At 48.2% G+C, this 14,717-nt stretch overlaps 1 protein-coding gene across 8 annotated transcripts in view; it reads right to left on the bottom strand.

Moving 5' to 3' along the window:
* CHFR (checkpoint with forkhead and ring finger domains) overlaps window positions 1-10,805 on the bottom strand; it is a 46,521-nt gene extending 35,716 nt beyond the window's left edge. For all 8 annotated transcript variants that reach the window (XR_004032103.1, XR_004032102.1, XR_004032101.1 and 5 more), the window contains exons 1-3: window positions 10,729-10,805; window positions 10,373-10,517; window positions 233-332 (exon numbers count right to left, since the gene is read on the bottom strand). Coding sequence is in view for 5 of the 8 variants with exons in the window: in XM_030821750.1 (XP_030677610.1) it covers window positions 233-332; window positions 10,373-10,505 (233 nt within the window). In the remaining 3 variants the exon portion in view is untranslated. The remainder of the gene's footprint in view (window positions 1-232; window positions 333-10,372; window positions 10,518-10,728) is intronic.
* Window positions 10,806-14,717: the final 3,912 nt, after the last annotated feature.

Here is a 14,717-nt window from a genome sequence, read left to right on the forward strand (position 1 = left end):
AGTATACTCCATGATGTTTGCAAGATGATCAAATTGTCTAACGACACATTTCTCAGACTGGATTCCTGTTGCTAAGGGACACATGACTGTGCTGTTATAAAAATGAGCCGCTGTTATCACACTAAAGACAGCATTTCTTCTCCTCCTCAGCCATGGCACACAGCACATAGCACGAAGTCAGGCTTCTTAAGCTACAAGAAGAAACACCAAAAGAAGCTCAGAACGTACTCACCTGGTATCTTCCAGTGTCACCTGACCTGATTTTTCATCCACTATAATTCTACAGTGATCTCCAGAGACCAGTTTATTGCTGGGGAATGAAAGGTCGCAACCTAAAAAAGAGAGGGTGGGACGACACAGGATATGATCGTGGTAACTGTGAACACTACTGCCCTTTGTTTACCAAACTATGTGGTTCCAACTCAGGATCCCCACTGTACATATGTAAAAAAAACACTTAACCAAGAAAGACATAAAGAAATTTTTTTTTTTTTTTTTTTTTTTTTTGAGATGGAGTCTCGCTCTGTCGCCCAGGCTGGAGGGCAGTGGCACCATCTCGGCTCACTGCAAGCTCCACCTCCCAGGTTCACGCCATTCTCCTGCCTCAGCCTCCTGAGTAGCTGGGACTACAGGTGCCTGCTACCATGCCTGGCTAATTTTTTGTATTTTTAGTAGATATGGGGTTTCACCATGTTAGCCAGGATGGTCTCGATCTTTTGACCTTGTGATCTGCCCACCTTGGCCTCCCAAAGTGCTGGGATTACAGGCGTGAGCCACTGCGCCCGGCCCGTCCTGAACCTTTCTGAATCCCCATCTTCTCAAAGACACCCATCAATACCTCCAGTTACGCACAGCGTCTTAAATGGCAATTTTACACCCGGGTGCAGTGGCTCAGGCTTGTAATCCCAGCACTTTGGGAGGCTGAGGTGAATGGATCACGAGGTCAGGAGTTCGAGACCAGCCTGCCCAACACAGTGAAACCCCATATCTACTAAATATACAAAAATTAGCTGGGTGTGGTGGCGGTTGTCTGTAATCCCAGCTACTTGGGAGGCTGAGGCAGAAGAATCGCATGAACCCAGGAGGCAGAGGTTGCAGTGAGCCGAGATCACGCCACTGCACTCCAGTCTTGGCGACAGAGCTAGACTCCAACTGGAAAAAAAAAAAGCAATTTTACAATATGCTTGCATACACAGCTAACCTGATGAGTATTATTAGAACTTTAAAAAAACTCAGGGGCTTGGCTAGGCCAGGTGGCTCACACCAAGGCGGGTGGATCACGAGGTCAGGAGATCGAGACCATCCGGCTAACACAGTGAAACCCCATCTCTACTAAAAATACAAAAAATTAGCCAGGTGTGGGGCCAGGTGCGGTGACTCATGCCTGTAATCCTAGCACTTTGGGAGGCTGAGGCAGGCAGATCATGAGGTCAGGAGATTGAGACCATCCTGGCTAACATGGTGAAACCCTGTCTCTACTAAAAATACAAAAAATTAGCCGGGCGTGGTGGCAGGTGCCTGTAATCCTAGCTACTCAGGAGGCTGAGGCAGGAGAATGGCAAGAGCCCGGGAGGCGGAGCTTGCAGTGAGCCGATATCGCGCCACTGCACTCCAGCCTGGGCGACAGAGCAAGACTCTGTCTCAAAAAAAAAAAAAAAAAAAAAAAGAAAGAAAGAAAAAAAACTCAGGGGCTTAAGTAATTCTTCAGTATCTTAATTTAGTCCTTAATTTATTTTCTGTGTAAACTTAGGTTTCATAAATCAACATAAAATTGAAGCGACAGTCACAGAAAAAGTGACTGAGCCAACTGCCATAGGCATTTGGGTTTTTTTTGTTTGTCTGTTTTGTTTTTTTTTTTTGAGATGGAGTCTCGCACTGTCGCCCAGGCTGGAGTGCAGTGGCACCATCTTGGCTCACGGCAACCTCCACCTCCCGAGTTCAAGCCATTCTCCTGCCTCAGCCTCCTGAGCAGCTGGGACTACAGGCATGCGCCACCATGCCCAGCTAATTTTTTGTATTTTTAGTACAGACAGGGTTTCACCATGCTGGTCTTGAACTCCTGACCTCATAATCAGCCTGCCTTGGCCTCCCAAAGTGCTGGGATTACAGGCGTGAGCCACCACGCCTGGCCTGCGATAAGCATTTGTACACGTATAAGAAACTGCATCTTATATACAGGGATGCATCTATAGCTGAATACAATAATTCTGACACTTTGGGGTTTTCTTTCTTTTATTTTTTTTTGAGATGGAGTCTCTCTCTGTCGCCCAGGCTGGAGTGCAGTGGCGCGATCTCGGCTCACTGCAACCTCTGCCTCCCGGGTTCAAGTGATTCTCCTGCCTCAGCCTCCTGAGTAGCTGGGATTACAGGTGCACACCACCAGGGCCAGTTAATTTTTGTATTTTTAGTAGAGATGAGGTTTCACAATGTTGGCCAGGATGGTCTCGATCTCTTGACCTCGTGATGTGCCCACCTCAGCTTCCCAAAGTGCTGGGATTACAGGCGTGAGCCACCACCGCCCGGCCCTGAATACAATAATTCTATCTTCATTAAATGCAAGAGGGAAAATCCTCAATACTTGCCCTCTCCTTAAATCAAAAGAACAAAGGCTTTTTAATATCTTATCATTAATCATTACTGTCTATAATAATCTATAAAGATACATAAAGATACTATAAGACAAAAAAGCAAAGGGTTTGGTCAGGAGACAGTGGCCATGCAAATGTACTTTTCCTAAATGTTCCACATAGAAAGACACCCTGAATCTGCTTTAGCCTGAGCCTTGCTCCCATCACTGACCTATGGGTGTGTGAATCTATAGAGAAGACTCTATATTGTTAAAATGCCAGCTGTCCTCCAGATTGTTTCATACATTCAATGCAATTCCAGTCAAAATCCCAGAGGGCTTGTAGACACTGACAAGCTGATTCTAAAGTTCACAGAAAAAAACTGAAGGAAAACCAAAGCAATTTTGAAAAAGAATGAAGCTGGAAGACTCATGTTACTTAACTGACTTACCATCATGCTATAGTAATCAATACAGTATTGTGGCCGTGTAAGGATGGCCAGAGACAAATGTAAAATCTAAAACTATGAAACTTCCAGTGGAAAAGACAGGCAAAAATCTTAGTGCCGTTGGGTCTTGCATGGACTTCACAGAAAGGACACAAAAAGCACAAACCAGGAAAAAATAATAATAATAAGCTGAGGTTCGTCAAAAGTAAAATCTGGGCCAGGCACCGTGGCTCATGCCTGTAATCTCAGCACTTTGGGAGGCCGAGGGGGGCGGATCACAAGGTCAGGAGATCGAGACCATCCTGGCTAACATGGTGAAACCCCATCTCTACCAAAACTACAAAAAATTAGCTGGGCATGATGGTGGGCGCCTGTAGTCCCAGCTACTCGGGAGGCTGAGGCAGGAGAATGGCGTGAACCCGGGAGGCAGAGCTTGCAGCGAGCCGAGATGGTGCCACTGCACTCCAGCCTGGGCGACAGCGCAAGACTCCAACTCAAAAAAAAACAAAAAAAAAGTCATTCTGGGCCAGGTGTGGTGGCTCACACCTGTAATCTCAGCACTTTGGGAGGCCAAGGCGGGCGGATCACAAGGTCAGGAGTTCAAGACCAGCCTGACCAACATGGTGAAACCCAGTCTCTACTAAAAATACAAAAATTAGCCAGGCATGGTGGCAGGCGCCTATAATCCCAGCTACATGGGAGGCTGAGGCAGGAGAATGGCGGGTACCCAGGAGGCGAAGGTTACAGTGAGCCGAGATCACGCCACTGCACTCCAGCCTGGGTGACAGAGCGAGACTCTGGCTCAAAAAAAAAAAGTAAGGCTGAGGGCAGTGGCTCACACCTGTAATCTCATCACTTTGGGAGGCCAAGGCGGGTGGATCACTTCAGACCAGGAGTTCAAGATCGGCCTGGCCAACATGATGAGACCCCATCTCGACTAAAAATAGAAAAAAATAGCTGGGCATGGTAGCATGCACCTGTAATCCCAGCTACTTGAGAGGCTGAAGTGGGAGAATCGCTTGAACATGGGAGGCGGAGGTTGCAGTGAGCTGAGATCGCGCCACTGCACTCCAGCCTGGCGACAGAGCAAGACTCCATCTCAAAAAAAAAAAAAAAAAGTAAAAATCTGTTCTTCAAAAGATACTGTTTAAAAAGATGAAAAGACAAGCTATGGACTGGTGGAAATATTTGTAAAATACGTATCTGACAAAGATCTTATATCCAGAATGTATAGAGAACTCTGATAACTCAATAAATAGAAAGTAAACAATGCAACTTAAAACAATTTAAACACTTTATCAAAGAAGAGATATGGATGGCAAATTAAGCACATGACAAAATGCTCAACATCATTAATCTTCAGAGAAATGCAAATTAAAACCATGAAATACCACTACACATCAAATAAGAATTGGCTGAAAATAAAGACTGACCACGGGCCAGACACGGTGGCTCACGCCTGTAATCCCAGCACTTTGGGAGGCCGAGGCGGGCGGATCACACAGTCAAGAGATCGAGACCATACTGGCCAACACGGTGAAACCTCGTCTCTACTGAAGATACAAAAAAATTAGCCAGGCATGGTGGCACGTGCCTGTAGTCCCAGCTACTCAGGAGGCTGAGGCAGGAGAATGGCTTGAACCTGGGAGGCGGAGGGTGCAGTGAGCTGAGATCACGCCACTGCAAATCCAGCCTGGCGACAGGGCGAGACTCTGTCTCAAAAAAAAAAAAAAGACTGACCACCTAGGAGTGGCCAAAGGGGAAGTGGAAAACCTGGAACTCTCGTACTCTGCTGTGGGACTGCAAAATGGACAAGCACATGGGAAACAATGCAGCAGTTTCTCACCAAGTTAAACAGACACTGGCCGCGTGGCCCAGCAATTCCATTCATAGTTATTTAGCTAACAGAAAAATGTACGTCCCTACAAAGACTGCACACTTATGTTTATATTAGCTTTCTTACAAAAACAGGAAGCAGTATAAATGTCCATCCACTGGTTGTAAACTAACAAACCGTGGTGCATCCAAACCACAGAATACTACCCGGTAACAGAAAGGAGCAAACTGCTGATCCATGCAACAAGGTGCGTGCCAGGGAAAGAAGCCAGGCGCAGAAGATGACGGCAGACACCCTGTGACCCCATGTCACGACATGCTGGAAGCAGCAGAAGGCAAAGAAACCAGATCAGTGGCTGCCAGGAGCCAGGACTCAGGGGGACCTTTCAGGGTAACGAACATGTTCTACATCTTGACTGCACTGGTGAGTACATTTCCCAAAACTCATGGAACACTGAACTCCAAAAAAGGTGAATTTTACTACAAGTAAATGATACTGCCATGAAACCGGATATTAAAAATCTTATATGTGCAAACATTCTAGACTATTGGAAGTACTGTATCCAAGGCAAATATCAGCTGTGGTCAAGCTCTTCCCATTCCATTGAGCGTAACTGCCAGGATAGTCTCCTTCAAGCCCCAAAACCAGTGCAAGGCACGATGTCGCCAGAGCCGGTTTGTAACAGAGGTTTCTCCATGCCAGAACATCAGGTTTTTTTTTTTCTTTGAGACAAGGTCTTGCTCAGTTACCCCAGCTGTGGTACAGTGGAGCAATCACAGCTCATTGCAGCCTTGAACTCCCAGGCTCAAGTGATCCTCCCACTTCAGCCTCCTGAGTAGCTGACACTACCAATATGCGCCACCACGCTCAGCTAATTTTTAAATTTTTTGTAGATACAGGGTCTATGTTGCCCTGGCTGGTCTCAAACTCATAGGGTCAAGAGATCCTCCTGCTTTGGCCTCCCAAACTGCTGGGATTACAGGCATGAGCCACCGTGCCTGGCCTGAGTATCAGTATTCTAATCTGGAACCAAGATGCTTTGTGCTAAAGTTCTATTCACAGCATTTGCTGTGCTTGACACTTGGTGGGTTAAATCTTTCAAGCAGTTGATGTACATTTCTGCCACTTTCTTACAATAAAGAGCTCTTGGCTGGGCGTGGTGGATGACGCCTGTAATCCCAGCACTTTGGGAGGCCCAGGCAGGAGGACCACCTGAGGTCAGGAGTTCGAGACTAGCCGAGCCAACATGATGAAACCCTGTCTCTACAAGATACAAAAATTAGCCAGGCGTGGTAGCGAGTGCCTGTAATCCCAGCTACTCCGGATGCTGAGGCAGGAGAATCACTTGAACCCAGGAGACGGAGGTCGCAGTGAGCTGAGATCACGTCATCGCACTCCAGCCTGGGAAACAAGAGCAAAACTCCGTCTCAAAAAAAAAACAAGGCTGGGCGTGGTGGCTCACGCCTGTAATCCCAGCACTTTGGGAGGCCAGGCAGGTGGATCATGAGGTCAGGAGATCAAGACCATCCTGGCTAACATGGTGAAACCCTGTCTCTACTAAAAATACAAAAAAAATTAGTCGGGCGTGGTGGCAGGCGCCTGTAGTCCCAGCTACTCAGGAGGTTGAGGCAGGAGAATGGTATGAACCCAAGAGGCAGAGCTTGCAGTGAGCCGAGATCGGGCCACTGCACTCCACCCTGGGCGACAGAGCAAGACTGCGTCTCAAAAAAAAAAAAAAAAAAAAAAAAGGATAAAGAGCTCTTTGGGAAGACAAGGTTGTTGCACCCCTTCCTACACGTTACTTAGGCTTTCCCTTTTCCCCCAAATAATGCCTTGTATATGGCAGGCACATCATTACTTTAAAATAATGAAGTTCTGGCTGGGCGAGGTGGCTCATGCCCGTAATCCCAACACTTTGGGAGGCCAAGGCAGGTGGATCATTTGATTTGAGGCCAGGAGTTCAAGACCAGCCTGACCAACATGGTGAAACCTCATCTCTACTAAAAATACCAAAAAAAAACTAGCCAGGTGTGGTGGCACACGCCTGTAATCTCAGCTAGTCTGGAGGCTCAGGCAGGAGAATCACTTTAACCTGGAAGATGCAGGTTGTAGTGAGCCAAGATCACACCACTGCACTCCAGCCTGGGAGACAGAGTAAGACTCTGTCTCAAAAAATAAATAAATCAGGCCGGGCACAGTGGCTCACGCCTGTAATCCCAGCACTTTGGGAGGCCGAGGCGGGTGGATCACCTGAGGTCAGGAGTTCAAGACCAGCCTGACGAACATGGAGAAACCCCGTCTCTACTAAAAATACAAAAATTAGCTGAGAGTGGTGGCACATACTTGTAATCCCAGCTACTCAGGAGGTTGAGGCAGGAGAACTGCTTGAACCCGGGAGGTGGAGGTTGAGCCAAGATGGTGCCACTGCACTACAGCCTGGGCAGTAAGAGCAAAACTCTGTCTCAAAAAATATATATATACATATATATAAAATAAATAAGATAATCAAGTTCTACAACTGTTAGGAACTGTTTGTAACTGAGTGTCTGTACCCCCCTAAAATTCATATATTTAAGTCCTAATCCCCAATGTGACTATATTTGGAAATCGGGCCTGTGAGCTGATAAATGTTAAATGAGGTCACTGGGTGGGAATCAGATGTCACAGGGCTGGTGCCCTCTTAAGAGGAGGCAGAGAGAGAACAGAGTCCTCCCTCTCTGCCATGTGAGGACACAGCAAGAAAGTGGCCACCTGCAAGCCAAGAAGAGAGCCCTCACCAGGAACCCAATCTGCCAACACCTTGATCTTGGACTTCCCAGCCTCCCAAACCATGAAAATAAATTTCTGGCCAGGCACAGTGGCTCACGCCTGTAATCCTAGCACTTTGGGAGGTCAAGGCAGACAGATTGCTGGAGCTCAGGAGTTCGAGACCAGCCTGGGCAACACAGTGAAACCCCATCTCTACTAAAATAGAAAAAAATAAGCCAGGTGAGGTGGTACATGCCTGTAGTCCCAGCTACTCGGGAGGCTGAGGCAGGAGAATGGCGTGAACCCGGGAGGCAGAGCTTGCATTGAGCTGATATTGCGCCACCGCACTCCAGCCTGGGTGACAGAGCGAGACTCCGTCTCAAAAAAAAATAAATAAATAAATAAATAAAATAAAATAAATAAATTTCTGGCCGGGTGCGATAGCTCACGCCTGTAATCCCAGCACTTTGGGAGGCTGAGGCAGGCAGATCACGAGGTCAGGAGATTGAGACCATCCTGGCTAACATGGTGAAACCCCATCTCTACTAAAAATACAAAAGATGGCTGGGCGCGGTGGCTCACGCTTGTAATCCCAGCACTTTCGGAGGCCGAGGCGGGCGGATCACGAGGTCAGGAGATCGAGACCACGGTGAAACCCCGTCTCTACTAAAAAATACAAAAAATTAGCCGGGCGTGCTGGCGGGCGCCTGTAGTCCCAGCTAGTCGGAGAGGCTGAGGCAGGAGAATGGCGTGAACCCAGGAGGCGGAACTTGCAGTGAGCCGAGATCGCGCCACTGCACTCCAGCCTGGGTGACAGAGCGAGACTCCGTCTCAAAAAAAAAAAAAAAAAAAATACAAAAGATTAGCGGGGCGTGGTGGCGGGCGGTAGTAGTCCCAGCTACTCGGGAGGCTGAGGCAGGAGAATGGCGAGAACCTGGGAGGTGGAGCTTGCAGTGGGCAGAGATCGCACCACTGCACTCCAGCCTGGGCGACAGAGTGAGACTCCATCTCAAAAAATAAGTAAATAAATAAATTTCTGTTGCTTAAGCCACCCAGAATGTAGTATTTTGCTATGGTAGTATGAACAAACTAATACAATAATCCTAAAGTTTTTGCTGGCAACATTATTATTTATAAATTCACTAAAATCATTCCCATTAAAAGATAAACTCAGTGACATATTTTCGCTCCTTGTCTTAACATGTAATGTCCTAACATGTAATAACATGTATAACATGTTACAATAACAATGGCTAATGCTAAGTGCTAACTCTGAAGTTCCTTCTAAGCAGTTTGCGTATGATCTCATTAATTCCTCAGAGCAACTCTGTGAAGTAGGTACATAGGTGCAGAAAGATGTTGTTAGCCCAGAGTTATGTGTTGACAGGTTGGGAACCCACATAATTTGTCTCTAGGGCCTCTGCTCTTCACCAAACCTCCTAGTCTATCAAGTAAAGACAAAGGGAAAAAACTTCAAATACTTTCTCTTGTCTTAAAGGAATAATTTTGATATGTTATAATGATATCTAAATACTTTCAAAGTTGTAAAATAAACTTGGACTTGATACTGGAATGTAAGACTACCAAAACACCCCAAAAAACAAAACCAGGTCAGACACAGTCACACCTGTAATCCCAGCACTTTCGCAGGCCGAAGCAGGTGAATCACTTTAGCTCAGTTGTTCAAGACCAGCCTGGGCAATATGGCAAAAGCTCGTCTCTACTAAAAATACAAAAATTAGCCAGGCATGGTGGCGCATGCCTGTAGTCCCAGCTACTCCAGAGGCTGAGGCGGGAGAATCACTTGAACCTGGAGGCAGAGGGTGCAGTGAGCTGAGATCACACCACTGCACCCCAGCCTGGGCCACAGAGCAAGCCTCTACCTCAAAAAAACAACCAAAAAGACAAAAAAACAGGTGCAAGCACATTATAAGGGGTGAAACTAACCAAAAAAAAATTTGCTTCCAAACAGCAACTATTTCCCATCCTCGCTCCTTTTTAGAGTATAACGGCTGAGCTAATTTATTAATTTTCAGACAAACTAAACATTTTTGTTGACAGGACCAGTGCATTTCTCTCCCCATACAAAGGCTTCAGGGGAAATCAAACTACCAGATGGTCACTTGGGAGACTGGAGGCAGTGAATGTGGAGGCTGAGGGAACTTCTTCTCACCAGTTGTATGACTTTGGTCAAGTTCTTACCTTTCCAGGTTTATTAAATAAATAAATAAATATTCTAGGGGCTGGGACTTGAGATCTTTTTTAATCTAAGCACTACAGCTATAAATTTCCCTCTGAGTACTGTCTTGGCTGCATCCTAAATACCTTTTGGTGTATTCTATTTTTGTTTCATTTGTCTCAAAACATTTTTAAAGTTCACCTTGTAAAGACTTATTTGACCCACCGGTTGCTTTAAGAGTGTGGTGTTTAATGTCCACATATCTGTGAATTTTCCACTTTTCCTTCTATTATTTTTAATTTTGTTCCATTACAGTCGGAAAAGATACTCTGTACGGCAACGAACGTGACAATATTGCATTCTGGAGAGTATATTAACACAACTAATTTATAAAGTTGTAACGAGGGCTAAATGATGTGCATGAATCATGTGCAAGAGTGGAATAAATACCAGTTCTTACATGAGATTTCACTCCACGGAAAAATCTGGAGCGCACACTGCACCGCCGCCCCTGTGGCCCGCCCGCAACCCGGTGGCTCTGCCCGGCCCCGGCCCCAGGCCCCCGGCCCCCGGCCCCGGCCTCAGCCCCGCACCTCGTCTCCGCCCGATGGTCCACTCCCGCTTCCTCAGGAGGACGTGCGGCTCGCCCTCCTCCGCGCCCAGACGCAGGAGCCGTCCCCAGGGCTGCGGCGGCGGCGACTGCTTGCCTTCCTCAGGCCGCTCCATCGGGATTCACATCTGCGGAGACCCCGGAAACGCCCGTGGAGACTCCCGACCTCAGAGGCCGAGACTCGGCGCCCGCCCCACCCCGCGGGCCCCGGCCCGGCCGCCTGCGCCTACGCAGCCCCGCGGCCCGGCCCGGACGTCCCCTCCCACGGCCGCAACCAGGTCCCCCTTCGCCGCCCGCCGCAGCCCCTTCGCCAGCCGCGCTTTCGCCAGCCGCGCTTACCCCCGCCCCGCGTCGAACCCGGAACCGGCTGCGCCGCCGCCGCTGTCAAGAGACATTGCGACTGCCTCAGCTGATCCGCGGGGCGGGGCCAGAGGCCTCTGCGCCCCGCGATTGGCTGGCCGCGGCGCTCACTAAGAGCGGCAGCTAGAGCGGAGCCGGGAGTGGCCAGCGAGAGTGGGCGCGTGGGGGGCGCTCGGCCATCTTTGATCCTGGCCGGGCGACTTCGTCGCCTGCGGATCACGGAAGTGGCTGCGGTCGGCGCCATGTTATGTTGGGGCAGAAGGGACGCGGAACTTCCGGATTGGAAGCCCCAGGGATTCGGAAAGCCCCGCTAACCTGGGGATGACTCCTAGGAGTAGAAGACGGTCCACCTTAGTTGTCACGAGATAGTGCACGTGGGGACCCTTTCGGGTACAGTTGTACACAGCGGATCACACAGACCCGAAGTCTGAGGCACAAGGCGCGCTCCGCGAGTGGGAGCGGCTGCGTTGTGGGCGGGGCGGACGCGGGGCCACGTCTTGGCGGGCGTTTTGCGGGGTCTTCCTGTTCTGAACGCGCGTACCTTTTACCTCAGTATCCCACTTCTTGGAATCCCGCGGCGTTCACGTGTGTGCTGCAGAGAACGGCGCCAGAGGGTATTCCCTGAAAGTGAAAGGTCCGCGGAAGTGGAGTAAAGAGGCGAGACGCGTCCACGCAGGGGGAGTCTGTGCGGTTTGGAGGAACGCGCCACTGTCTGCACTGATGGGGAGCCCCCAAGTGCGGCTTTAAGAGGGTGAAGCAGGGCCGGGCGCAGTGATTTACGCATGTAATCTAAGTGCTTTGGGAGGCCTAGGCAGGAGGATCTCTTGAGCCCAGGAGTTCGAGATTAGACTGAGACCTCATCGCTACCAAAATAAATAAAGTAGGCATCCATTTGTGTAAAACAAACCATATATACACACAAATATACATATATAAACACTTGTATATATAGGTATAGGCATAGTTATCTACATCTTGCACACCAAAAATAAAATTGTAAGCCCCCCCAACCAACTGAATGAACTGATTCTCTCAATGCCAAAGTTAACCTGAAAAACCAGTTCAGTCCCTGATGGGAAGCAGGGTTTGGACATGTCCCATTATACTGTCCTCCCTTTGGAATTCAGGTATAATTGACCAGCGTCGACATTAAAACACACCTTAAGGCTGACCAGACTGTAGCATTAAGATACATCACATGACAAATAGCAGGCCCTGGAAGAAAAAGAAGTATTTTACCCTGACATGTATTTATTTAACATAGTTTTACATAGCCCTGCAAAACTGTCTCTTGGGGGAAATCTATTTTGTAGAGAATCTCCTTCCTTTTCCACATCTTTTCCTGATCCGGGAGAGAATGTAAGAGTCTGACACCTTTTTAACTCTGATAAGAAACGTTTACCATCTATTCTCTGAAGCGTGCTGCCTGGAGCTACATCTGCATAAGAATGGCCAGGGTGGTGGTGCTCAAACCTGTAATCCCAGCACTTTGGGAGGCCCAGGTGGGTGGATTGCTTGAGCCCAGGAGTTCCAGACCATCCTGGGCAACTTGCAGAGACCCTGTCTTAGCTGGGCGGGATGACAGTACATACCTATAGTCCCAGCTACTCAGGAGGCTGAGGTGGGCAGATTGCTTGAGCCCAGGAGGACAAGGCTGCGGGAAACCACAGATTGTGCCACTGCAATCCAGCCTGGGCAACAGAGACCCTGTCGAAAATAATAATAACAAAATAGAACCTTGGTCTCCTTTAGCTTAACCCAGACACTCCTTTCTATTGATTCCAGGTCTTTAGATAATAACTCAACCAAGTGCCAATCAGAAAATCTTTGAATCCATCCATGAACTTTCTCCCTAAAATGTGTAAAATCGGCCAGGCGCAGTGGCTCATGCCTGTAATCCCAGCAGTTTGGGAGACTGAGGCAGGTGGATCATGTCAGGCGTCTGAACCTAAGCTAAGCCATCGTATCCCCTGTGACCTGCACGTATATATATGCCTAGATGGCCTGAAGTAACCGAAGAATCACAAAAGAAGTGAAAATGGCCTGTTCCTGCCTTAACTGATGACATTCCACCACAAAAAAAGTGAAAATGGCCGGTTCTTGCCTTAACTGATGACATTACCTTGTGAAATTCCTTCTCCTGGCTCAAAAAGCTCCCTCATTGAGCACCTTATGACCCCCACCCCTGCCTGCCAGAGAACAACACCCCTTTGACTGTAATTTTCCTTTACTTACTTAAATCTTATAAAACGGCCCCCCCACCCCTATCTCCCCTTTGCTGACTCTCTTTTTGGACTCAGCCCGCCTGCACCCCGGTGATTGAAAAGCTTTATTGCTCACACAAAGCCTGTTTGGTGGTCTCTTCACACGGACGTGAGTGAAATTTGGTGCCCTGACTCGGATCGGGGGACCTCCCTTGGGAGATCAATCTCCTGTCCTACTCTTTGCTCCATGAGAAAGATCCACCTACAACCTCAGGTCCTCAGACCAACCAGCCCAAGGAACATCTCACCAATTTTAAATCCGGTAAGCAGCCTCTCTTTACTCTCTTCTCCAACCTCTCTCACTATCCCTCAAACTCTTTCTCCTTTCAATCTTGGTGCCACACTTCAATCTCTCCCTACTCTTAATTTCAGTTCCTTTCCTTTTCTGGTAGAGACAAAGGAGATGCATTTTATCTGTGAACCCAAAACTCCAGCGCCAGTCACAGACTCGGGAAGACAGTCTTCCCTTGGTGTTTAAACGCACAGGGACACCTGCCTGATTATTCACCCATGTTTCAGAGGTGTCTGACCACGCAGGGACGCCTGCCTTTGTCCTTCACCCTTAGTGGCAAGTAACGTTTTTTGGGGGGGCAAGAACCCCCCGACCCCTTCTCTCCATGTCTCTACCCTTTCTCCACTTTCCTGGGGGGCAAGCACCCCCCACCCCCTTCTCTACATGTCTCTACTCTCTCTTCTCTGGGCTTGCCTCCTTCACTATGGGCAAACTTCCACCCTCCATTCCTCCCTCTTCTCTGTTAGCCTGTGTTCTCAAAAACTTAAAACGTCTTCAACTCACACCTGACCTAAAACCTAAACACCTTGTTTTCTTCTGCAACACTGCTTGGCCCCAAAACAAACTTGACAATGGCTCTAAATAGCCAGAAAACGGCACTTTCGACTTCTCCATCCTATAAGACCTAAATAATTTTTGTCAAAAAATAGGCAAATGGTCTGAGGGGCTTTACATCCAGGCATTTTTCCACACTTCGTTCCCTCCCTAGTCTCTGTTCCCAATGCAATTCCTCCCAAATCCTCCTTCTTTCCCTCCCACCTGTCCCCTCAGTCCCAACCCCAAGTGTCACTGAGTCTTTCCAGTCTTCCTTTTCTACAGACACATCTGACCTTTCCCCTCCTCCCCAGGCTGCTCGTCGCCAGGCCAAGCTAAGTCCTAATTCTTCCTCAGCCTCTGCTCCTCCACCCTATAATCTTTCTGTCACCTCCCCTCCTCACACCCATTCCAGCTTACAGTTTAGTTCCTTGACTAGCTCTTCCCCACCTGCCCAACAATTTACTCTTAGAGAGGTGGCTGGAGCTGAAGGCATAGTCAGGATACATGTACCTTTTTCTCTATCAGACCTCTCTCAGATCAGTCAGCATTTAGGCTGTTTCTCTTCAGACCCCACTAAATATATACAGGAATTCCAATATCTAACTCTGTCCTACAGTTTAACCTGGAGTGACTTAAATGTCATCCTGACTTCTACCCTCTCCCCAGATGAACGGGAAAGAGTTTTTTCTCTAGCCCTATCTCACGCTAATAACTGCCAGCTTCACGAGCTAGACCTCCAGGAGGGCATTAAAGCAGTTCCCCAAGAGGATCCCCAATGGAACTATCAGGCAGATTCCCCAGGTATAGCTAGGCAAGATTACATGATTTCCTGCCTAGTTGAAGGGCTTAAAAAGGCAGCTTACAAAGCTGTTAAT

The sequence above is a fragment of the Nomascus leucogenys genome, chromosome 10, assembly GCF_006542625.1.
Source record: "Nomascus leucogenys isolate Asia chromosome 10, Asia_NLE_v1, whole genome shotgun sequence".
Taxonomy (NCBI): domain Eukaryota; kingdom Metazoa; phylum Chordata; class Mammalia; order Primates; family Hylobatidae; genus Nomascus; species Nomascus leucogenys.